General features: G+C 40.5%; 2 protein-coding genes across 4 annotated transcripts in view; one reads left to right on the top strand and one right to left on the bottom strand.

The window, feature by feature from the left end:
• The first annotated feature begins 180 nt into the window (after nt 1–180).
• vrk2 (VRK serine/threonine kinase 2) lies at nt 181–26,857 on the top strand. Its single transcript, XM_023277249.3, has 14 exons — nt 181–339; nt 1,334–1,468; nt 1,936–1,991; nt 4,289–4,358; nt 5,254–5,341; nt 5,969–6,077; nt 6,320–6,412; nt 6,670–6,802; nt 13,750–13,870; nt 16,480–16,538; nt 19,112–19,284; nt 23,632–23,775; nt 24,672–24,869; nt 25,167–26,857. The coding sequence occupies exons 2-14, from the start codon at nt 1,339–1,341 to the stop codon at nt 25,524–25,526; spliced, it is 1,734 nt and encodes a 577-aa protein (XP_023133017.2). The 5' UTR covers nt 181–339; nt 1,334–1,338; the 3' UTR covers nt 25,527–26,857.
• Nucleotides 24,976–26,857, bottom strand: part of fancl (FA complementation group L) — a 34,443-nt gene continuing 32,561 nt past the window's right edge. For 2 of the 3 annotated variants that reach the window (XM_023277256.2, XM_023277253.2), the window contains 2 exons: nt 26,081–26,152; nt 24,976–25,667 (listed from right to left, as the gene is read on the bottom strand). In XM_023277256.2, the coding sequence (XP_023133024.1) occupies nt 25,655–25,667; nt 26,081–26,152 (85 nt within the window). In that variant the 3' untranslated portion in view covers nt 24,976–25,654. Of the gene's footprint in view, nt 26,153–26,857 lie in introns of all 3 variants that reach the window. The other variant, XM_023277255.3, reaches the window with a different exon arrangement.

Here is a 26,857-nt window from a genome sequence, read left to right as displayed (position 1 = left end):
TCGTGATTTCAGCTTCATAATCCTGTTTCCAGCTTGTTGATTTGTCAGCTGAGTCCATAATACCGCTTGTTCCCGCCTTCTCTGTCTCCCTATTGGCTATTGGTTGTTGAGAAACTTTTCCTTGCCTGCTATTGGCTGTACGGCGTAGCGGGAGGGACAATTTTCAGGAAGTGAAGCGGTGTTGTTTCTGTTTCACTGTGGAGGATCACCGAGGAAGAAGGGTGGCAATTCAAGAACACTGCGATATTAAATACAAAAGCTTATCGATGTGTTTCTGAACAAAGGACCCGACGACGTACGGCTTCTACTCTGTTCAGAAGTCGTTGTGTATTTTAGCATGTAAGTGATACTTCAGACCGCCTTACTAGCTATGTTAGCTGCTTATTAGCCAGCTCGTTGATACTGGGCCGTTAACTGTCGCAAAACATCTCTCATTTCCATTTATAATCTTTGAGCCACGTCTGTATTGTCTGTGGTGTTGTTTTAGAAGAATGACCCCTGCAGCTCTGGTTAGATGTACTATAGCTCGTTCTATACCTCCAGATTACTGCTGCAACTCTGTTTCTACTGATTATAAGCGGTCACTGATATTTCTGTGCCCTTTGTAATTTTTGTGAAGTCTCACAATCAGAATTTTTACTTCTGGAAATTCTTTTTCATGTGGAGCCATGATATAGACATGCATATAGACACAGTGTATAGATTCAAAACTGACAAAGTTCTGCTGTCCGCAGGTCATTTCATAAGCATGTTCAAACATTATTTTCAAGCATTCTTGCTTGTTTGTCAGTGATCACGGGTGTATTCACTTTTGTTGCATCCACTTTGTGACCTGGGTTTCTGGTATGGAATTAGTTTTTGATTGTTCAGGCTGTCACAATTTAAATCTGAAATTTAAAAGATGACTAAAAATATCGCAATCCAAAGTGGGCAAGAACTGTGCTTTAATTCCTAAAAGCTCATACAATTCAATCACACATCAAATTTTTAAAGCTGACATTTTTTAAAAAATTAAGTTTGTGGATGTTGTCTCTCATTTATACATGAGATAACTCATAATAATAGTAGCACATGGCAGCTTTGTGCCAGGGAGACTGGGTGTTGTTTCAGTTTTGTTTTCATATAAGACAGAATCGAAAGAAGAAATTGCACAATCGCTGTTACTTCATCTATTACATTGTTATCTCCCTAACATTTTATTTCAAGAATACAGCTTTGTTCTGATGTTTGTGACCACTGCCAGGGCACATCATGTAATTTCTCTTTTGCCTTTTGTCTCAGTGTATAGATGGATTTTTATAATATTTTCTCACATTTTCTGAAACATTCTTAGTTTTAATGGCTCCTCCAAGAAAGAATGCATTACCCAAACCACTCCCAGATGGCTTCATACTGACAGACACCGAGAAGAAGAAATGGAAGCTGGGGACAATCATCGGTCAAGGTGGATTTGGACTGATCTATCTTGGTAATGAGCACATTGTGTGTAATGACATGCTGGGACACACACGCCCTGTACATTCACACTTCATCACTTAGCTATGTACATGTAGCAGACTGGTTTTAAGAAGTCCCTGTGTTTTTCTTCCACATAGACAGATTGTTTCTGGGAGACACTCTGATTGATCTGTTTTTTTCTTTGTTGTGAAAGCCGTTTGCCCCGATTGCTAGAAAAATGTCAGTGCTTGTCATGTGCTGCAAAAGTTCCCTACCCCATTAATTAACATTTGTTGTCCAATCAGCTATAGTTCCCCAGATTTACAAATCTATTAGTGCCAAGTACAGTATTTTGTAAATGTCTTTCTAGTCTTGGATACATTTGAAAACTCCAAGTGACTTGACATAGTCCAAAATTTAGGATTTAACATAACATATATATGCTTTGTAGCCTGCATGTTGTCTCATTTTCCCTGTCTGTCTTCTGCCATCTTTAAGCCTCACAGGACATAGACAGACCTGTTGCAATGGACACTGACTTTGTCATAAAAGTGGTGAGTACATTTGTGCAGCAGATGGCCTATCCATCTTCAGAGCTTTTTGAAATTTTAATGTAACGCAGGATGTCCTTACCGCGCTTCTCTGTTGGAAGCAGAAAACAGTTGTTACCATGGGTACAGACAATAATGGATGGGTAAATTGTTTACAGAAAAATGATGTTTCCCCTTTTTTTTAGTTTCAACTTCACAGAACATCACATGACTTACCCACTGTGAGAAATCATGTAAGAAATTTTCACAAATGATGACCAGAAGTAACATTTGACAGTGGAGCTGACTGGAACCTTAGTTGATGTGATTGTTCCTCTAACCTTTGCACTTCAATTTGTAGGCAGTAAAGGGTCCTCAGCTGGAATATATGTATTGCATGCTGACTGGTTGCTAGGTTTTGTTGTCCATTTCTACTTGCCATAACTATTTGTGGTAGTCGTAGATTTTAAATTTAGTTTAGTCAATTTTATATTCAGATTCAAAGTAGTAAATTTTCATCACTTGTCGGGCTGAAACAATTCCTTGAGTTATCTGAGTAATTTGATTACTGAAATTCCTCAAGGAAAAATTCTCTGAATTGAGGCTTCATTTAATCCACTACATACTAGACACCAGGTCACTAACTATAGGACCGCGGTCTGAGTCCGGACCCAGACTTCATCCTATACGGACCTGGACTTATACTCCATAAATTGTAAGGGGATTTTAAATTTGTCGGGACGCTTCTATTTTAACTGGCACAGCTTTTCTAGTGTTCATGGCGTTTAGCAGATCAGAGGACTGAACTACAAAGGCAGTATGAGTGAACTCACTTTAGTTTGCTTTCCTGCTCAACTATTCTTGAATTCAATTTTATTTATATAACGCCAGTTACAGGTCAAATTGTCTCAAGACGATTTACAGAACCCATATGTCTGAACCCCCAGAGCAGCCCTAAGGTGACAGTGGCAAGAAAAATACCCTTTTAACAGGGAAGAAACCTTGAGCAGAACCAGGCTCTTTATGTGGGGGGACCCATCTGCTGCTGGCCGGCTGGTTGAGATGGACAAAAGAGGTAGAGAGGTAGAGATAGAGGGATAGAGAGGTAGAGGTAGAGGGATGGAGGGGTAGAGAGGTAGAGGGGGGAGAAGAGAAGGGTGGGGAACAAGGAACATATAACACACAGTTCAGTACATGCATGATAAGCTGGATGATACATACAAAGTACAAGCTAACATTGAAATTGATTCATAGTTTACTGTTATGGTGTATGGCTCTGGCATTAAATATACTAAATATATAGCTGGTAGTAAAATTCAAGCAGTATGTAGATGAAAATATCAAGTACAGTGAGGGCGATGCAGAGTAGATTGGTGGAAATGAGCAGCTGGAAGCAGTGGGATGGAGGAAGGTCAGCAGCAGCATCCCACAGTGGACATGATGGAGACTAAGCCAGTTGGAGGGACAACAACCACAGATCTGAAGCATCCAGCTCTGGGACAAGGGACACTTGGAGAAAGGACACAGGGAGAAACAGAGTGAATGCAATGCAGTAACGGTATATATATTAAATACAGGGTCACCCAAGTCAGCCCTAACTATAAGCTTTGTCAAAAAGGAAGGTTTTAAGCCTGGTCTTAGAAATAGAGAGGGTGTTCACCTCACGAACCCAAACTGGGAGCTGCTTGCATAGGAGAGGCGCCTGATAACTGAAGGCTCTGCCTCCCATTCTACTTTTAGAAACTGGAGCTGGATGTTAGTGTCACTCATGGAGTGTTCAATGCAGGTTGCCAGTATCGTGAAGTTTGAGAGTACAACACAAACGCTAACCACAGATAAACTGAGCTCTAAATGATCTGAGTAAAAGGACAAAAATTATTATGATGGAAAACTGCCAGGTATACTGTATCCACAATGTTTAATTCTGACAGTACAACTAATATCCACTATTACTTTTGCCACATGTGACAGTCCAGTATATGAAACTCTTTTCTTCATTGTAGCATTTACACTCTTAGTAAAAAGTTGGAAAACAAGACACTGAGAGAAGACAATTTCTCCTTTCACACCCCTTAAATAAAACAGAATTTCCTCTAGTTTGCTGTGTTTCATGCCAGTATTTTTGTCATTTTGCCTCTGAAAGCTTTAAAAAGGAACAGATTGCCCAGGCAGTTGTATTTGGCCAAGTGACATGATGCTCATTGGTTGAGACAGTACTTCTTATCACAGTTCTATATTGTGAATTAGACACAGACAATTACCCTAGTGCAGCTTTAACCAGTGATAATGAAATGGTTAATACTGTGCACTTGTACATGCAGGAGTACCAGACGAATGGCCCCCTGTTCTCAGAGCTCAAGTTCTACCAGAGGGCAGCCAAACCGGAGAGCAGTGAGTAGCACCACCCGTCCACAGTCCCGGCAGCTCGCTGGAGCACAAGTGCATTTGACTGATGAAGTGTCTGCAGACACAGAGGCTTTGCTGCCTGCCGCACTGTAATTAATAATAAGCCAAAGCAAACATGCACCTCAGTGGCAGTTGGACCCCCCCTCTCCGTGCTCGTCTGAGCTCTCTAACGCCTTCGTTTGGAGAGGAAGCCACTCACATGTAATGATGCCCGGGCCTCTGCTGAGCCCCTGACCACCTGCCAGCCTGGTTGAGAGCCAGTCAGGCCAGCCGCCATCAAGCCCTGAGCCAGGCCCACTGCTTTGTCTGGGGTCTTTGTGTGTGTGTGTGTGTGTGTGTGTGTGTGTGTGTGTGTGTGTGTGTGTGTGTGTGTGTGTGTGTGTGTGTGTGTGTGTGTGTGTGTGTGTGTGTGTGTGTGTGTGTGTGTGTGTGTGTGTGTGCGCACGCGTGTATTTGCAGTTGTGTGTTTGTAGTTTCAGTACTTTAAGATTGATATTTGTAAACATGCATTCTTACTCTCACAAGGACAAGTCTGATTTTTAGACAAAACATTTGCTAACTTTTCCTAGACTCCCCAAGAGAGAGAGGAGCTATTGGTCAAGGCTAGACAATTGGGAGAAATAACATTGGAAGTTTTTGTAGTTACCTGCCACCCACCTCAAACTTATGACAGTACAAATAAGTGGTCCATGTTGCCAGAGTTTCTGCTTTGTCGAAACAGCCATTGCGGTTATGAGTTTTCCTGTAGTTAGTGGTCTGACTTCTTTCAGTCCAGGCTTTTCAGGTGTAAACACCCAAATTTAAGTACCTCAGCAGTATAATAATGAAAATGTGCGTAGACACAATCACATAATTTTTTCCTTCTCTGATTTTGTTTCAGTGCAAAAATGGAAGAAAAACAGGAAACTGGACTTTCTTGGCATCCCGACATACTGGGGCTCTGGACTTGCAGAATATAATGACCTCAGGTACTGACATAACTAATATATGTAGCTAACATGCTATTAGACAATTACTTTACAACAGGTCAGTTCCTTTTTTGAATGTTAAAACATCAACATTTGTCTGCATATTACTGCATTTCTGTGGGTTAGCTAGAACCCAATCAGACCTTTCTAATCAATACTACCATATGATGCTTCATTATTCAACTTGAGAATGTTGCTCTGAATAAGATTTTGAAATTGTGCTGTCATAGACAAAAAAGGTTGCTAATACTCTCCGTAGAGTTCACTTCTGTGCTTTAAACCCAGCTTTCATGGTAGTCACCTAACTTTCAAGGCCATTTATTTTGTGTGTATGTTTTGACCATAAACATTAATTAAAACGAGGGATCTTCAATTTATGAACTATCCGCAGTTAAAAAAAAAAAAAAAAACAAGCAAAAAAACCCCATTATAGCATTTATTGCAAGTTTTTTTTTTTTTAAACATGTAAGTTTTGGATACTTAATGTCCGAGTAAAACCTTCTGCTTTGGTTTTTATAGCACTCTTAGGCCAAAAAGCAGTCTGCATATTAGGTATTAGTAGACAGGGTGCTGTGTTGTGTCAGAATGAATAAAGAAAAGGAATTGAGCTTTTTGTCTCCCACTTAGTTATCGTTTCATGGCCATGGACCGACTGGGCATGGATCTTCAGAAAGTCTGTGATCGCAATGGAGGCCGACTGAAGAAGGCCACTGTACTCCAGCTTGGCCAACGACTGGTGAGATAATCTTCACCGAACATGATCTTTTTCTGTCCATTGATTGTTGTATAAAGTAGCTGGATGGAGCTATAGCACCAGCTGCTCAGCCAGCAAATTTGCATTCAAATGCCAGTTTAGCAGATAATGACCCCTCTTTTCCATAAAGTGAACCTTTTTGATATGTGTACTCACTTCTTTTTCATTAGCCTGCTCATCATAATTGTCATTCTTGTTTTGTGTGTTTTTGACTGCCGTACCAGGTGGATGTTCTGGAGTATATTCATGAGAATGAGTACGTCCATGCAGACATTAAAGCTGCCAACCTCATGCATGGTTACAGAGATCCTGAACAGGTTAGTCCACCGCACATCTCTAGTAATTATCCTGCATGTGCACACTAGTGGAGTCTGCTCAGTTGTATAGAATTCACACTTTATGCAAGCAATTAAGGGCTTTCCGTCTGTGTGCTATTTTCATTAATAATGTAAATGATCAGTTATCAGCTGTCCATTTTAATGAGGTTTATGCCTCTAAGAAGGAAGGACAAATCGCTTTTTTCTGAATAGCTTTGTAATTATAGTGTGTGCGTGTGTTCTGTTCTGTGCTGTAGGTCTACCTTGCAGATTATGGGTTGTCCTACAGATACTGTCCTGATGGAGCCCACAAAGAATATAAGGAAAACCCTAAGAGGTGCCATGATGGAACAATCGAGTATACCAGCCTTGATGCCCACAAAGGACTCGGTAAGAATTCCAGTTCATAAGCAGATAAACACTAGAGGAAATGAAAGGCCTGACTGTGGATATCTACATATGTGGTGAGCACATTAATGATCATGTTGTTTGAACTGTATGTATGACAATCAAGTTGATCGACAGAGATGATGTGCTGCAGCAAGCTTTCCAGGCAACAGAGAATTGAAACATTCTGGAGCAGTGGATTTTAAAAAATTCAAGGACGAAGCCAATATGAAGTGTGTGCCATAACAACAGCTTTAATGTGTTTTTTTTAATTGACTCTCCAAGTGTCTGGAATTCTAAGATTCTAATTATTATTGGCCAAGTTAAGAGAAGTGGACAAATGAGATGTCACTAGGTACCTCAACTGTTGTAAGAGGGACTCTCTCATTAGCTTATCAGAGGAGCAATAATGATGTTATCCTTAAGTAAGTCATCCACACTTGCCTATATCCCACATACAGGACAGTTTCAAGATAATGCCCCCCTGCTTTTTTCTGTATACAGTATTGACTACTTATCTGGATTGCTAAATCATGGAATCCCATATTAGTTCAGTGTCACCTTATGTTTCATATAGTAGCTGTTCTGAACCTTATGATGATTGTAAACAGTCCTTCACGACCAGATAGAGTTTGCCAGTTGTCATTTAATTTCCTGTTATTTTCCTCCAGAACATTTGCATTTCCACAGCAGGGCCAAAGCCGCAGGAAGATTAACCAAATTAATCTACTTAAGAATCAAAATACTAACGGTCTCAAATTCCCTCGGAATGCCATCCTATGCAAACATGGATAACAAAACCTGGACTTATTTGTCTGCAGTAAAATCTCTGCGGCTGCTCAATCTTTCTTATTGTCAGCCACAAACTACAAGAAAAAACAACCTGTTTGATGTGGCAGAGTTTTTGAAAATTCTGTGTTTAACAATGCAGCAGAAAACATTCATATTTGACCAAGCAGCAATGGCTCAAGCAGATACTTTTTAAGGATCAAACTATCACCTCTGGACCTAATTTAGACTATTTCTACAACTGAGTTCTACAACAGGTTGAGCAGGGATGCTTAATCTGCACATTCTAGAGGAAGCAACTGTGTAGCAAGGAAACGACTTCAATATATGTAACTTTGATATGCAGAGACGAGTGTTGAGGGGTTAAATCAGTAATTGGAAAGGGACTTTAGAACAATACCCGCATTTATGGTAAGAGTTACTAGCTGCTGTAATCATTCCTCCTTTCCATATGGCCATAAAATTATTCCTTCCCAGACTGCAGTGTCAGATATATGGGACAAAATCCATAGTCCACAAAATTGCATTGTAGTTCAACCAAAGCAAATCTAAAACTTCAGCAATCTGTGTCATTCAGCTCAGCTGGCTAACTCCCAAACCAAGAGTCACTCATGTTTTATTTTAGAGATCATATATTAGTTGCTAATTTCTGGAAACCTTTTCATATTTTCTAATGAAGTAGCTGGTATTTGATTGTAACTTACAAAAATATTTCCAAGAGAGGCCTAAACTTTTTATTAATTGTAAGTGTAATGGGAAAAAAAATATTTTCCACTGTTACATTCCTGTTAAATACAAGTTTTTAAGAAAAGAACAGAAATTATAATCAATCTTTCCAATAAATTCACAAGAAAATATGAAACCTGTACCATACAGTGTTGTTTTATCCCCAAGTTCTCAGTTTTTCCCTCAGTTACCTTGGCAGATATGTCCTTCTAGGTGTGCTGCCAGGAAAAAACACTGACAATTAACTTACACACAAGTACTAGACCAAAGATATTGACTTGATTTGTATATTCCAGATAGCTGATTTTACTACTTACTAAATGTAGAAAGAAGTATTTTACAATATCTTCATTAATCCTACTATAAGCTCTGTTCTTTCAGTTTGCAGTCTTTGTCAATACATGTAAAACAGTCTCTGCCACACCACCCTCTGCCTCCCTTAGCTGATATTGGGAACACATTAACTGGCAAATTGCCTACATGCTCCCTCTCTTCATTGACCATCGATTCTCCATCCACGGCCCCTGCTGAATTCCCCGGCACCATCTCTGTTTAACAATTCCCTAATTAGCCGAAGTCATAACCTGCATCGTGTATTCATCCCCCCATTAATTAAGGGCTTTGATGTTTAGTTAGAGCGAGGACCGAGCCACAGATAACCTCTATGAGCTCCACGCCGACCAATTCCACTACCCACCAGTTCGATATTGTGAGTTAGCACAGCTCAGACTGCCTAATCGCCACGGCACAGTTTCTATCAACATGATCGATAAATGAAAGAGGGGCAAAAAGTGTCCTGTCAGCAATAACTATCAAATAGAAAGCCTGTCAATTTTAATAGTATTTTGGGAGGGGAACGGAGCAGCCGAAGGGCAAACTGTACAAATTCTGATTTGTTTTTAGTCCATTGTACATGAAGCAACATAATGGAAATGTTATAATTAATCATCCATCTTGGGCTCGTATTGAAGCTAGAAGAGTGCTGCAAGCCTGACAGAGACAATGATAATCATTGTCAAAAACACAGGTCCATGGCTATATTACAGTTGTCCTCCAAAGGACTGAATAAACCGTCAGATATGAAGAAAAGATCACAGTGTGTATATTTCTTGATGTTGTCATCTTTAAAACCTGCTTAGGCACACAGATAGAACAGGTAAGTGTTAGAGCACTTTCCACGGCGCATTGAGATTATGACCAAAAACCAGACCCTTATCTGCCCTTCGCTGACCTAATGGCATCCATCTCCACAAAGATGTTGACAGGTTGCCATGGTGAGGTTTGGCGAACACAGCTTGCGAACGGTAGTCCTATGAACCCACAGCTAAACGGTGTAATTACTGCCATTCAGTGGGCGGACAGCGGACAGAAGACCGTCTCCAAACAACAAGACTGTGAAGCAGAAGGGTTAAGAGTGTGACACTGCAGCGCACTTTAGGGAATCTGAATAACAATAGGAGATAATTAACAACACCGTCGCTTCCTCACCTCCCTGTCTAAAGCATGTAGAGAATGTCTGCATTGTGTGTATTTATGTATCGTGTATGTCCAGACTGCCTTTGAGAGTTGTTTATGTGTGTGTGTGTGTGTGTGTGTGTGTGTGTGTGTGTGTGTGTGTGTGTGTGTGTGTGTGTACACATGCAGATTTCCCTGTGCTTTACTGTGCCATTCCTTATATGAGGGCAAAACACATTAAATACAGAAGAGCAGACACACAAACGCTATTATGAGCTGCGATAACGTGCCCAGAGCACGCTCAGAGGGCAGCAACGCTTAATGTAGTTGTTGATCTTTTTAATTGTTAATCCATTATGGCGCTCTGGGAGTTGCAGCATTTTTTCCGGTGTCAGTATCGCATGTATTTTTCATCTTTATTCTCCTTCAACAGGCTCTCAGTAGCAATGAAGCTCTGGGTAATTATTTACAACAATAGGAAGCCTCACAGTAACACCAACTTAATGCTTACTTTACACCCACAAGGGCAAACAGATCTAACTCTTATTATCAGAGTTGTTGAGATGAAGTGGAACAATGACAGTTTCACATTTGGAGCTAATGTATAGCTGACAGTTCATGCTGTTTTCACTGCAGATTTGTGCTTACTCGTTTGGTTGAAGAGTAGCCATGAAAGATCAGTCCAGACTAGACTTACTGGCGAAATTTCTGTGCTTTGGCTCCTCTAAACAAGGAGCTTTCAGCGACCCACAAACCCTTAAGGTACGTGTGGATGCGTTTTTCCCGCATGTAAACGCATTTGTAATGAGGAAAAACACAAAATAAACAGAAGGAAAATGGTAGAAACCTGTAGCAGAAGCAATATAGAGTTCGTACAAAATTTACAAGGTAGGATTCTGCAGGCGTAGGATTTCTGATGCTAACACATTATCTAACATCACAGTTGTCAACCGCTATCCTAAGCATGCAGCCTTTAGCCGCCTCTCCTTTTCTGATCATCCTCATTGATTATTTAGCTTCCCTGCTGGGTCCAAGCAGTTTGGTGTTCTGAGCTAACCCCTGAGTTTATTACTAAATCATGTCCTTTCAGCACTCCTCAGTTGTTCGGACTGTAATTGCTGTTTTCTGACGTCTTGATGTTCAGTGGCCACATTGAAGAAGTAACTTACGGAGGATCAGTTTGAATACTTATATTTCATGAATTTGTCAACGTGTAATCAGATTAATGCCCTTCCATCCCACATAATCTGGTCCTGTGTGCCAGTGACCACGCTTTCTCTTTAGACCAGACTGTCGGCTGTGGAGGATCAATGCCTGCTGTGGCTCAGGGAGGAGATTTCTCCCCTCTGATGGAGCCAGTCGATAGGTAATTTCTCCTGAGACGTGTGGCGGCCGTTACAGTATTGAGCTGCTAAAACTCCCCGAGCTCAACCCCTCTGGACGGACGTGGTCGCTAAGTATTGATAGACCTCACAGATTAATGTAGACCCATGCAGACACACACACACAATTACAAAAGGACACAAACACACTCTTGACTTGTTCTTAAATAAGTCGTAGTACGTGGAAGTCACACTGGCGTCATACATAAAGTTTTTAGTGTCTTCACAAAATAAATGCCTCATTCTGTTGGTTGGATTCCTTTACTGAAGTGTTTTTGGTTATGAATTCTGGAAACCCTTTGTGTCTGTAGACCACAGACACACAGCTGGTTAAAGTCTCCTTAGTATGTGAGGACCAAAGTGTAAAGCACATTTTGGGCACAATAGTTCTTGAAGGTGTTGTTGTGAACTGTGGTCTCCAGCAGGAATGGTATTCTGTATGAGTGCCAGAATTTTAAAATGTTTTAAAATAATTTAAAACAAAAAAGGGAAAAGGATCAAAGCCATTGTTAGAAAACTATAGATATATTCTTTGTTTTTATGCCAGTCTTTCTCCTTCCAATGTCAACTGGTCTCTCAACTCTTCAGTTGAAAGTTAGGGTGTGTCATGTTCATGGATGTATTAAGAGACCTAGATGTGGCGTCACCACCATGTATATAAAAGATGGACAGAGCCACTGTGATATCACCCATTGGTTGGTGATCTACCATTTTTAAGCTATTTGTTGGAAATTTATCATCTTGAGTTTTTGAAACTGGATGTTATGTGTGGGAGGTGGTACTGACTGACTGTGATGTCACTTTTCAGTAGTCTCTTGAGGTAGTAAAACTGAAAAAATAAATTACTTGCAGTCCGAAAACTATTTTTCCGGTAAACCCCAATTCTAAAAGAGTTCTGTCAACTTAGCTGTTGACAGAACACCAACTTCAACTACAAACAGTGTGTATTTTTACTCTTTCTATTATGACTTTTTTTTTTTTTTTTTTTAATCCATGGAGATCGTACTCTTCTCCACATTTGGACAATATCACATATAAAGCAGTGACCTACGTTATTGTAGCTGAAGTTACTGTAAGTTAACATCAGACTGTAACCTCTGATAATAAATGTTCTAACTATATGTTCTAACATTGTGTTTTAAAGTTGTTCTGCAAATCTCAGGTTACATTTCCTGACTTAGTGTTAACAGTGATGTGTAAATAGACAGCCAACTGTGAATCCGCTCGACTTGTAACTGGTGATTTGTCTATATTTCCAGCACTTGTGTAGCAAATACGTAGACTTTTCAACTATGAATATCTTTGTATGCATTGACAAATGTTATTACATGTATACATTTTAATACAGATTAACATATTTTTTACACATTTGAAAACCTAATTATAGTCTGACAACTTTTGCAGATTTCGGTTCACATTGACAAGTCTCAGTTCGCATTGACAAATTATTTTACACATTGACAAATCTCATTGCGGACAAAGCGCTTGAGATACAGACAACTCTCCACAGGCACTGACAAATAGTTTTGCTACGATAATGCCCCCATAGGGGTCAACAGTATACCATTGTTGACTTCTGTAACATGTGGTAGTGATTTGGCCTCAGATATTTTCATGTTTCACGACCAGTCAGTGTGTACAGGGGGAGAAAGGAATTTCTTTTGTCTGTCTGAATGAAGTCAAATATCACAGGTATCCGATTTCATCAAAAAAAAAAAAAAAAAAAAAAATTAAGGAAATTACCAAATAAGTCAATGGCTATACTCTAGACTGCTTTCTGTCATGGTGGATCCCTTAACAGATATAGTGTATCTTCCACTATTGTTATCGTCCTCATACTCCCATCAGACAATTTGTAATCTGACCTTTGTATTTCAGCCGAATCTGTAAATAGACTGTAAATCAAAAGCAGGGATCTACCTTTAGAACTAATTTTCATCCTCATTTGTCTGCCTCTTGACCAAACAGTAAAACACCACTGACAGATGACACAGTGTACAAGCTGAACTAGCATCTGTTCTGCAAGTTTGTAGATTGATTCTACTTTGTGAATCACTTATTTAATTTAGTAATTCAAATGGTGGTTGTGTCCAACCTTGACTGTTCTTGTAAAATATCTGCTGTTTGAAGAAAGAAAACTATAAAGCTGCCTGAGAATCAAGCTACTGCTCACTTTTGTGCTGCAGTTTTTTCATTGCCTTCTAGTTTTTGTGAACTTTTTCTAGCTATATATACACATTATTACCCCCTAGGCAAGAACAAAATGCTGTGGTTTGACCCACAAATGTAGAAGCTTACATGAAGTAAAAGTTGAGATTGAGTTGGATGATGTACAAATAAATAAAGCAGGAAATCAAACTATTACTTTATTGTTATTTTTTAAAGTATTTTTTGGGCTTTATTAGATAGGTACAGTTGAGAGGCAGAGAGGAAAGTAGGAGGAAGACATGCAGTAAAGGGCCATGAGCAGGAATTAAACCCAGGCCACTGAGTTGGGGACAAGCCCCTGTTCATGGGTCACCTGATCAACCAGTTGAGCTAGCCGGGTGCCCATGTTATTCTCATTTTTAACCACATCACCTTTTTGTCTCTTTGTAGCTCCATCTAGACGTAGTGACCTCCAGATTTTGGGTTTCTGTCTTCTTCACTGGTTATGTGGATCGCTCCCCTGGAACAGTGTCCTCAAGAATCCAACACAGGTCCAGGAGGCCAAGACCAGGTAGGTAGTTACTTGTGGTCGCCGGGGGCCCTCAGGGGAGGGTTATGTCCTAACTTTGCACTTTTTGGAACAACCTACACCAGTGGTCCCCAAACTACGGCCCGCGGACCGGATACGGCCCGCCTCCACATTTGGCCCGGCCCCCTGAACAGTACCAGAGACGCATTATGATTTTTTTTTCAGTCTGGCCACGCGATCGAGACCAATACACGCATAGAACGTGACATTCTATTCCACCCTTCTGCAGTCTGTGCCCCTATCTGAAACCCCCCTCAGAAAAAAAATCCTAGACTCTCCCCTGTCTAATAAAACGGAATAATGGCGAAAAGGTTAGGTAAGAGAAAAACTGATTCAGAATGCAGGGTATTTAACCTGCAGTGGACAAACGATTATTTTTTTTGTTCAATGCAAAGAAAAGGCTGTTTGTCTCATCTGTCATGAGGCGGTGGCGGTATTCAAAGAATACAATCTGCGCCGACACTATGAATCCCGTCACAAAGACAAGTATGATCGCTTGCAAGGCCAAATGCGAGCAGACAATCTCTCAAAGCTAAAAAGTGGACTGTTAGCTCAGCAGAATACATTTGTACTCCAAGCTCAGCTGAACCAGTCATCTGTTCGGGCCAGTTTTTGGGTTGCTCAACTGATAGCAAGCAGCGGTAAACCTTTCACTGATGGAGAATTTGTCAAGAAAAGTTTGAATGCTGTCGTGGAGGAGGTGTGTCCCGAGAATAAAGAAGTCTTTAGTGCTGGGAGTCTGTCGGCGAGTACAATCACCAGATGCATTGAAGAAATCGGGGGTAATGTATATGCCCAGCTGCAGCAGAAGACCAAAGAATCTGACTTTGTTTCATTAGCACTGGATGAGAGCACGGACGTGCAGGAAACAGCGCAGCTGCTCATTTTTATTCGTGGAGTTAGCGCAAACTTTGAAATGTGCGAGGAGCTGGCAGCCCTCCAAAGTCTCAAATGGACTACGACGGGGAAGGATATTTGCTGAACTTTTACCTGTTAAGATTGTGCACGGCACTACAGAAAGTTAATGTTCCATGGACTTTTTTTCTGTGAAGAACCCAGAGAGGGTTATTTGGTTATTATTTATTTCACAAATAGTGTTATTTATTTCCTGACTTTTTTCTGTGAAGAACCCAGAGAGGGTTATTTGGTTATTATTTATTTCACAAATAGTGTTATTTATTTCCTGACTTTTTTCTGTGAAGAACCCAGAGAGGGTTATTTGGTTATTATTTATTTCATAAATAGTGTTATTATATATTTCCTCACTTTATTTTTTCTGTGAAGAACCCAGAGAGGGTTATTTGGTTATTATTTATTTCACAAATAGTGTTATTTATTTCCTGACTTTTTTTCTGTGAAGAACCCAGAGAGGGTTATTTGATTTTTATTGATTTCATAAATAGTGTAATTTTATTTCAGAAATAGTGTTATTTATTTCCTGACTTTTTTCTGTGAAGAACCCAGAGAGGGTTATTTGGTTATTATTTATTTCATAAATAGTGTTATTTATTTCATTAATAATGTTATTATTTATTTCCTGACTTTTTTTTCTGTGAAGATCCCGGAAAGGGTTATTAATATTTAGTTATGTGTGGCTTTCTGGAAAACAATAAATGTTTACGTTTAGGCACCCCTGCGATCGTCACACTTTTTCTGTTACAAACTGACCCCGGCCCCCCATCAGAGAAGGGAAAAGGTGTGTGGCCCTCACAGGAAAAAGTTTGGGGACCCCTGACCTACGCTGTTAATTTGTATACATATTTGAGCCCGAGGGTAGTGTTTGGCCTTAGGATACAACAGTTTGGTAGTGTAGCTATTTTTAGTAACTGTTGAGGCTAATCCATGCTTTTTTTGCCTGCAAGAGTAAACATGATAGAAAGTTTGTCATCCACAAAAGCTTGTGAGGGTCCATGTGCAGCCCAAAATTTATTACCACATGGGCTGTCCACACCAAAATAATTAATGTCTGTATAAGATATTGCCACAATATATATGAGTTCTATTTAACACTTGAAGGCTGCCAGCTGTCTGCTGGGAAAAAAGTAAATCCATAGGGTGGACACAATATCCAGGATCTGTACAATCTAATACCAGTTGTGTAATTGTTGGAGTGCAGTAATTGAAATGTAATTGTGCTCTCCACTGCAGCACAGGCATATACAGAAGGTGGACTGTAGCAGTGCCGTATTCATACTGCAAGGCCAGTGTTATATTTTCTGTAAGGGTTTGCGAGGCTGCGTGTGATGAAAATTTGGTTATTTCCCAAATTCGGTGGATGACCGTGTACAGCCCAAAATTCGTGTCTGGCTTGTTGCAACTAAACTTAAAAAGCAGTAATGAGTGTGTGTGTGTGGTGTCTGTAGCTGTCTGTGTGCACATCTACAAGTACAATCAAGGTTTAATACAAATAGTTACGATTTTTAACCTGAGTGAAGTATGAAAGTTCTGTGGGACAGCTTGCTTTGGATTGGATTCAGACTGTCCTCCTGTGTTCTTTTCATCCTCCTATCTGACCCTCAACTCCATCTCTTACATTTCTGTATGTCCCCCCCCCCTCCACAATGTTTTATCTTTCTTTACTTTTCTCTCAGACTGATGGATAATCTGCCAGACTCAGTCCAGCAGCTGTCAGCGAGCAGAGGCAGCACAGGTAAGCCAAGGCCACAGGGCTTCTTCAGGGTACAGGACACCATTTACACTTCTCACATTAAACAGAGAATTTGGAAGTAAGGTAAAACCTTGGAGGAAAGGAGAGAAATTTCTGTGTCTAATCTTCTGCTTTTTTTTTTAAAATAGAGATTCACAGTAAAGGGCATAGCATAGATTAAACTTGGTGCACAAGGCACACAAAGGGTAATGCTTGTAAACCAGTATCCTTGTATGCAGAGACAAAGTATTTTAGATGATGTTTATAGTTATTGTTATGGCAGGAAAAATAGTAGGAACAAATTGAAAGGTTCCTGTAGTAATAGTAATGACAAGTTCAGGGCAAGATGGACTACATCTACAACAAACTTTTAGCAGTGGTGTTGGTGTTTGGAGAAGACATTGTTTATGTGTGTACAATGACATGTAGTAGGAATTTCACAAGAACAGATATGAGCTCTATTGATGCCAAAATTCCCAAAATGGTTTATATGGTACTGTAAGAACTATAAATTCTGTAGGTGCTGAAGATAGTGAAAAGCAACAGGTTCACTGTGACTTGTGGAAAAAACATGACAAGAGTCCTGCATGGAAATATTTAATGTTTGAGTCAGAAGATCAGGAACAAGTTATAAAAAAATGTGAAAAAAATGCTTCAAACTTAACTAAGCTGCATGATCTTTGGAACCCTCAGGTTCCAGTGGATTGTAAAGGCCCTTTATCTTTAAAAATAACTGCCCAAATTACACCATTGATCAGAGCCAGAAACTATTAAAGTTCAGTCAGGAAACGTTATCAAATCTAAGCTTAAAATCTTCATGTACTATCTTTTTATGAACCTCAAAACATTTCTCAAAAATAAACTATTTAGAACATCCATTATCTATCCACCACTTAATCTTCTGTAGGGTCGCGGAGGGGCTGGAGTTTATCCCAGCTGACTTAGGGCTACACAGAACGACACATTCACACCTATGGACAATTTAGAACCATCAGTTAACCTCAGCATGTCTTAGAACAGTAGGAGGAAGCTGGAGAACCCGGTGAAAACATGCAAACTCCACACAGAAAGATCCTTGGCCCAGACTGGGATGTGAACCGGGGATCTTCTAGCTATGAGACGATGGCGCTAACAACCAAGCCGACTGAGCATGGGTTGTTTTTTTTTTTTTTTTTTTTTCTAAGTCTTCTCAATTGCTGTGAAACAAATAATCATATAAATTCACCTTTCACTCTTTCTTAGGGTTTATGGGATTATGACTGTGTCGTACTGCACATTATTTAGAGTCCTCAGTACTTCTAGCCATATTTGTTCTGTTTCCATAGAGGTGCAGAACTTTATATTACACTGGCAACTGAGAAAAATGTGAAAGGAGCAAAAAAACATCCCAAAATTGCTTGGAGTTCAGAGGGTTACAGAGAGGTATCCAAATTTAAGGTTCAAACTAAGACAGTTTCAGCACATTCATTTGACTGATTTATTTTACTTTTGTTCCTTATTTAATTCCAAGAATCATGAAATTCCAATAGCATTAGGACAGACTTATATAGCAAACATACTTGTCCTGCAGTTTTTTTTTTTTTTTTTTTTTTTAATTAAATTAGGGGTAGTGATATGGCAAGAATTCAAGGCACATATCAAGATTTCACTTACTCTACATAGCCCTAGTTCAGTTCAAAGAACAGTACCTCAGTGAATAAAATGCTCAGGACTACACTAGTTAAGGGCGTGTTGATACAGGCATTGGGGGAAATGATGAAATGTGACACGTGTTTGAATGTTTAGCAGTGGAATTCCTTATAGAAATGAATGATGGGGCTAATCTTGGTTTGGGTTGAACATGGCTGAAAGATGTCTGATGTGAACCAAATCTTTAAAACGGATTACAGGGGTCTATAGAGACGAGATTTGCCAGAGCCACCAGAAATAAAACCCTCTGTCTCCTCTTCAGTTACCTGAAGCTCCAGAATAACTTTTTTCCAATTAAACAGCTGTCCCATTGACATGCCTTTCAAAGTTTGTCGTGTTTTATCTTTCCTCTTTATAAGGAGAGGTCACACCTGTGTGATGGCTTAGTGTGTGATGTATGGTTGGGACCGGGTGCTCCTGTGCTGACAAAGCCCGGCTGCCCGCCACAGATAAGGGCCAGGGTATGCATCAACCAAGTGTGTGTGTGTCTGTGTGAGATACAAGTTCTACTGCAGTATGTGTCATACACGTCGTCTGGCCACTATGTGATGCATCCACACTGACTGTGTATGACACTTCCACACATACACATATCCATAGCCGTACGCATGCCTAATCTACTCTGTGCGGGAGATACATGACCAGCCAGTCTATTATCTGGACTGTGAGACCTTCAGGTTCATCCTGCCTTTTCTGCTGCATGACTCAAGTTCCTCAGAAATGATTTCACACAGGGCAGGCAGTATTACTGACAACAATGTCTGCCAGTAAAATCAAACCAAAGTCTGATAGCGGACAACATATTTTATCCATTGATTTCATGGCTCTGGCTTGATCCAGTAGTTTCTACAAATGTTTGATTTTGTTTTTTGTGCTCCTGTCTTCAGATGAGGTGGCTGCATTTCTCCTTTATGTGAAAACTCTGGGATACCAAGATAAGCCCGACTACCAGCATCTCAAAGACCTGTTGGCCAGTGTTGTCACAGGAAGCCTCGACTTCTCCAGCCCTCAAGGACCTGCAGGCGAGTCCGACTCAAAGAATCCTCACACCAGGGAAAAGGTGAGAGCATGACAAAATGAACATCAGTAATGATGTGACATCACTTGTAAAACAAGGGCCGCTTTAAAATGATTTCAAAAGCTAAACCTCTATAGCTGTATTACACATTCACATACAGTTTGCCAAAAGAAAATGAGCCTAAATTAAATGATCACTTTGTTTTTTGGATGAAAATTAATAGTTTCATCAATTAAGCTGTAAAATAGTGAATATATTTTGCAATCAAAAAATACCACTTAGTTGCAGGTCTATAAACTGATAATAAATCAATCTGCTAGTAGTGAATTGTTCAGGAGACAACCTTAAAATGTATTCATAATCATACATGGCAAAGTTTTCCCATGGTTTCCGATGGACATGGGCACTGATGACGCAAACTTGATTCCGTTAACCCTTTGATGCATAACCTGGGTCAAAAGTGACCCAAATCCAATGGAAAATGGGTATCTCCTCATGTGGTCTATGCATCAAAGGGGTACGAACGCGTGGCTTTCTGGTTGCTCTGACGTGTTCTTGTACTCTCTCGTGGTCCAAAAAATAACAAAAATAACAATTATGAACGGATTCATCAATTTATTTACCTTCTGGAGTTCATCAAAATTAACAAAGAACAAAGTCTTTCCAATAAACAGTCTTTCATTTGCAGACATGTCCAGTTCTCTCATATCAAACAAATCAGACATTGCATTATTGCAGCCACGCAGAAATAAAGCGTAATCTTGAAGTGCTGAAACATTCTCAACCTTAACAGCAGGCCAGTTGAGGACTTTGTCCATATAAGCTGCAGTGATTCTGGTTTCATTACCAAAATGCTCCTGTAGGAGGACTTTAGCTGTTTCAAAGCCTCTGCCTGCACTCATGTGTAAACAACTTTGCACAAGCTCTCTTGGACGTCCTTTGGTGTACCTTTCCAGATAGTACATGCAGTCTCCTTTAGCTGCACAGTTATCTTCAACACAGTGTTTAAAGGCTTGTATGAACATCTTGAATTTTAAAGGGTCTCCTTCAAAGACCGGTATCTCTCTTGGTGGAAGCTGACTTGACTTCTGGTGTTGTAGTAGCAGTCCAGATACTTGATTTTGCTTCTGTAAAATCTGAAGTATGCTGTTATCAGCTGTATGTACAACAGTTCCATTCTCTTTTCCACTTCTTTCCACTTTTGACACAGATACATGTAATGTTTTATTTTCTGTCAAATCCTTGAACCTTGCATTGGGATGAACATTTGTTCACCTGCAGCTTCAATCTGAGCCTCAAGGTCCACTTGTTCCATTTGTTTGCGTCGTGATTCTGCTTGTGTCTCCAGTTCATGTCTCTTTTTTAGTGAATCTGCACATGCCAGCAGCGCAGCTCTCTTAGCTTCAGCTTGCACCCGTGCCGTTGTTGTTGAGGATTTGTTGGATCTGTTTGATCTTGCAGATCCTGTGCAGGTTGTTGCTGATCCAACATTTGATATACTGTCCATTGGTGTCATTTTATCCTCAATGCGTTTCACAGCTCCTTCTCGTGCACACTCCAAATATTTTGCTACACTCCAAGAGACTTCATCCACACCCAGAAGTTTTGCCTTGAACCGGATTTCGTGTTTTTCTGTTTCTTCCACAGATAACAGCTTGAGCAGAGCATTATGTGCATCTTTTGCATCGTTAAGCAGCACTTGATATTTGTTAAAGCTGCTTTCTATTTCAGCTTTATTCCCAGGTTCAAACAATAACTCCTGAATTGACCTTTTGAATTCAGCTGCTTTACTCAGTTTAGATTTTCTTGTTTTTTCTAAATCTCCTATTTTACAAAATAGTGCTTTTGTGCTAAATTTTGCTTTTCTTTTTGTGACTGGGAGTTCAGCCTCACTAACAGTCTGAGATTCTGCAGTTACTTCTATTGCCTCAGTCATCTTTTCACACAAATCTGCGTTGTTACCTTGATTATCAGTTTGAACCTTCGAACCACCTTGAGTTTCAGACATTTTTTAACCATTTGTTCATCAACCACACAGTTTTTCATTTTATAAGGTGATTTTTCAGACGTTCACACCAATAAACAACATAAATTATGTCCATAAAAATAAAGTCTCTTCCTTTGAAGTAGTGTCTTGGACTTGAAATAAAGTCTATTTTACTTTGTTTTGACCCAATGCATTGGTATTTCAAATAGACAGTTATGTGCACACTTTTATATAATGGCCATATGTATGTGTGTGGTACCTCCTTTATTAGACCTCGATCCAAACAGAAACCTTTCCTCGTCTGTCCGCCGCCGTTGCGCCGCCGCTGCCCCGGAGTCTCTTGTCTCCGTCCGCATCCAGCCAGGTGTCCAGACGTCCACACCTGGCCAATGGATGGTCCGCTGCCCGGCCCCGTTCTCCGGTGCTCGTCGCTGCGCCCAATGCAGCCACGACTCCTCCTGTCGGGTCTCTCCTGCCGTGAACCGTGGTGAAGATCAGCGTCGTCTGAACCACAGCGTCTGGATTACAGCTGGATCGCAGCGTTGCCGTCCTCGTCGCACAATTTATAGTTTCGATACGATCAAATAGAGATTGTTTTTGACTAACTGATGACGCAAACTTGATTCCGTTAAGAACGCGTGGCTTTCTGGCTCCTCTGACGTGTTCTTGTACTCTCTCGTGGTCCCAAAAATAACAATTACGAACGGATTCATCAATTTATTTACCTTCAGGAGTTCATCAAAATTAACAAAGTCTTTCCAATAAACAGTCTTTCACACCACACCACGTCGTGGTCAAAAACAATTTACCTCTCGTTTTGCACCACACCTGTGGCAATTAGCGTGGCCTTTGAATACACAGGTAACTCATTCACAGCGCCACTTGCTGGTTGCTCATTGAAATGGCTCCAACAGGCACTATGGTGACATGTTTGTGTTCTCGATGGAGGTGGCCACTGGCTAGTTGGTTGACTGCATCAGGTCCAATCCTGTCTTACTCCCTGTCCTCTCACTGAATTGTTTTCTCCATGAATTTGCTTTCACTCCTTGAATTTATTTCCTATACAGCAACAAAAGACTGGGGCCTTTAGAAACTCCTGCAAGTTTAACTGGACTGACTGAAACATTCTTTGTAGAAGACTGCAATTGTACATGTAATGTTTCCATTCAACAAATAGATCTGAACATGCAGTATGTGTGTGTATTCAAATCCCTGCCCACATTACTGGTTCAAGTAGCAGATGTAGTTTGTACTGAATGTAATGATTTGACCCTTCTGGCTGTAGCCCTTCAAGTGTTTTATAATGTAACAGTGTGGGACTGTAGCTGATACAGTGCATTAGTAATAATGCTATACTGTAGTGTGAACACAGGGTCACTGTCTGAGTTTGGAAATGGCAGCGTGTACTGTACAAATAGTACTGTATGTAGCTGTAACTAGAATACTCTAATGTGATTAATGTGCAAGTGTCTCTATGTGCTACTTCTACAGGACGTTTAAATACTTGCGTGCAGTTTGAACCGTTGATTTATGGATGTTTATTTACTGCATAAAGGCAGATGCCATCTTTGAGGGCTACTTCTCATCAAAAATTTTACCATTCAGTCAACCCTGGGCAACTTCAGCCTTGGCCACGAAAATTCCTGTTCAACCTGCTGAGTCTCTTAACCCCAGAGTGCAGAAACATGACAGCAGTGAAGGGGAAGTTAACCTGCCAAAGACATCCCCCATCCCCCACAATGAGCATGTTGACCAGAGGTGGCCAGGTCTGAAGCTGGAGGAGGACCATGATTCTCCTCCAATTCACCAGAATCACTTCTTGACCCTCAGGGGCCCAGTGAGCGCCCTCTCAATGGTCCTATTTGAAGGAGCTGATGACACACACTTTACACAGCACAGGGTGTCTCCAATTATGCTCCTGATTTCCTCTTCTCTCCTTGTGTCATTTAATTTCCATGCTAAAGTGCTGGCCAGTTTGATCCCTAGTTAAACAGAAGTGGCCATTTACTGGCGGTTTAGTGAGGAGAGTAAATGTCAGCCGAGATAAAGGACACTGAATGGGCATGTTCGCCCAATCATTTGCCACGAGTGTTGTATAAATTTATTATTATTTTACGTATGATTATAGTTTTGGAGCGAGGCAAAGTTTTACTTACAGAAGACTGGTCAAAGGCAGGTATAAAAGGCATTTATTTGAAAGTTCACAGGTTTTAGAAGAGAGTTTAAAGTGGCAGCTTAACAGACATTGGAACACGGCAGCACCATGTACAACAGTAGAACACAACTGTCAAAAGGAGCGCTTATGTTTAGAGGACATGGAAGTTTAGACTGCGGTACAACATGAAAACATACAGTGAATTGGAAATGGCCTTGGCAACAAGTAACGATTAATCTGTCAACAGAAAGCGGGACGAGCCAGAGGGCCCAGCAAAGCCAAGCCTTCGCCTGCAGAGGTGGAAGATGGAGCACATGAAGGGATGAAGTCCAAACCAGTGCCAGCTTGCCACATAAGAGGACCACCCCTCCCTAAACCTCAGTCACAACAGGTAAGGAAATGTTCTTACCACATTATACACCCATATGTTATGGAATAATAACACTTTGTCATTATTTATTTATTATGTTTTGGACAACAGCTGGACTTCAACAGTAAATGCTTGTTCTTGTTCTGCTGCTTGTGTAACCTCATGGTAGACTGAGAACAACATGGCATCTTTTTGTGTAGCAGCTCTTTCTCATCTGTACAGACTTCATGTTGTCATGCTGAAATCTGTAACAGTTTGAGTTTTTTTTGCTTCTTTTTACTCACAGTGGACTCATTTTTCACTGCAGTACAAGTCCTGCAGCTCTATAGTAAGAGCACAACCATGTAGAGAGACACGGAGAACACCAATGTTTTTTTTTTTTTTGTTGTTATAATTCTATAAATCCGAAATCATTTATCAAGTAGTTATTTTATGGAGTAACACGTCCAACATTTTTCAAGTGCACACACAGGTGTTGCCAATCCCAGAAAATGAGTGATGGATCTATATAGCACAGCATCGATATGTTACTACTTGCATTTTTAATGTATTACAATGTTTGCCCCACTGTGCAAGCAGTCAGAGTTTGAGGGTCAGATTTTACTGACTTTGGTGTAATTCTATTCTTTAATCTATAACGTTGTTTTCCAGTGCTTGAGTCATTCTGGACATGAGCGCAAGGATGCTGACACAACGTGGTGGCGCTCTTGTGCCTTCTGGTTTAGATTTGTTGTTGTACTTTCGTTACATTACATTGCATTATGGGCATAGGAATATACTATACAAACATAGTGATATGAAATTAGAAAGCCATAATGTCAACTTCACATGGGTCATCATATAAATATACTTAATAATCCAGTCAAACTCTTATGAATCAGTATAAAACACTTCTTTTATTTGTTTGCTGATGAAAGGAAGAAGTTTTGCCTGCTGTCAGAAGATCACAGAGGCTACGGGTTGCACCTGTTCACTCTTACAAGGAGGACGACTGTGAGGAGGACGACTGTGAGGAGGACAACAGTGAGGATGAAGAGGAGGAGGTCAGACCCAAACCCATTCCTGCATGCTATCTGAGAGGACCTCCAAAAAGCCCCAGTGGTCAACCCAAACAGGTGTGATGGCAGGAAGCTAGCAGCCAGACTCCTTTTGTTTGGCTGTGTTTGTTTTGCCGTGTTAAACCTTAGTTTGTTTTATGTAAGTAAACATTACACTAATGGCTCCAAAACCAATATTTTATTGACAGTTAATCTTCATGAATGTGCCATACAATCTTAATACATCCCACTGTGACTCCAGGTTTCAAGAAGGTTGCAAAGAGATAGGAAAGTATGCAGTTGCCACTTTAAGCCTTTCATCTCATACAGTGCACATTGTAAAAGAGCATACACTTGAATTACCCTCTTTAACAGAAAACTGAATCCACATGGACCGGCAGGAAAAGGGACGACCAGACTGTGACCTCTGAGAGATGGGAACGAGTCCATATGCAAAGGAGAAAACCTGAATGGGCAAACTGTGACATTAAGAGGCAAACAAACATGGAGTATACAGAAAGATGGGATGAAGGGCCACTCCATGACAGGAAAGGCCACAGCCATCAGCAGCAGAGGTGCAGCCAGCACTGGTATAAGCACAGAGACAGTACAGGACAGGACGCTGGTTCCACACAGACACAAGGACTGATGTCCTGCTTTATCGTTTTGGGTGCCTTCCTTTTGGTGGTTGCCGTTTTAGAGTTTGCCAAAGTGCATTTAAACCCATTTGAATAGAAAAAATGACTTCTGAGCAGGTAAGGGATCTGCCAGTTTAAATAGCATCTTTCTAAGCTGCTTCCAAAAATGGAGATGGAGCTGCTGGGGACACAAAGCCTCTTCTCAGGACTTCTGGGCTGCCATTTTCACAGTAATAGGCTGAAATAGAAAGAGAAACCTCAGTTTATTCTGCCTGTTAAATGTTCTGCAAAGTTAAATGGGGTTTGAAGGATTGCTTTTTAAAAAAAATATTGAAGTGGGCTCTCATTTTTCACTAAAAATCACATGCACAAATAAAACTGTCTTTGACTCTGAATCGATGATGTGCTGTATTCACACACATCCAGTGTCACATACTTACTCCTTTGTCAGACAAGGAGTAGCGTCGGTGAAAGTGTCTGAATGCAGCGTATTGTAGCGACCGCACTCAGCGGCCTTTCAGAGGAGAGAAGGCAACGTGATGTATAGAGCTGTGCTAATTAAGTATGCTGAATATCTATTGAGTGTGAGGGAAGGCCTTTCTGAAGCGCTGTGACGGCAGCTGTCAGTCACACTGTGAGGTGCAGACATACCTTGCTGCAGTAAGGACACTCTCCAAAAACAATGCTGAAGCTCTGTCTGCTGGTGGGGAGCGCCCGCAGCCACTGAAGGGAAAAAAGAAAGAAACTACTCCATCAAATCATTACCTTGGATCTGATGTGTCACTGATAAAAACGTTTGTTTCAATGTACACTTCTTGCAGCACTCTGTAAAGGCATATTCAAGATTATCCAATAACTTGAAGCATTTTGAGGGCTTTTAAGTAGAACTTTAGAATGTCTCCTGCCACTTTTTTCTTCTTTAAAGAGAGATCTGAGTGTTCGGAATCTCTCTGAATACAGAGAATACGAACATGCTCAGGCAGATGGAGCTCATTTGCTGTGTGTTGTGAAGCAGCAGCAGTCCACCTCAACAATCCCTCTCTTCACCTGAGTGGCGAGCAGAAAGTAGTGCGTCTGTGCTCCAACTCAGCCAGGGATCACACTCCACTGTCACTTATCTGAGCAGCCCAGCTGTTACAACGCTAAAACATTAATGGCCAAGAGACCTGAGACTGTCTTATCCTGAGCAGCAAACAGTTCCAGCACCTTTGATTAAAAAGCCGTTGGTTCCTAAATGAAACTTAAATTTTAGTTGCCGTCATTTTAAAGTATGATACTTATTTATATAGGTTTGTAACAACATTGGACTCTGTGAATGTAACATGATAAAGCTTTTTACTGTGATTATCTGAGTGAAAACACACATTGTAATGCACTTGTAAAAACTATCTTTATGTCAAATAAATGTTTTGCACAAACCAATTAAAA

This window comes from Amphiprion ocellaris, chromosome 16 (assembly GCF_022539595.1).
Source record: "Amphiprion ocellaris isolate individual 3 ecotype Okinawa chromosome 16, ASM2253959v1, whole genome shotgun sequence".
Classification (NCBI taxonomy): domain Eukaryota; kingdom Metazoa; phylum Chordata; class Actinopteri; family Pomacentridae; genus Amphiprion; species Amphiprion ocellaris.
The sequence above is the reverse complement of the archived record's forward strand: the minus strand, read 5'-3'. Positions and strand labels throughout refer to the sequence as shown.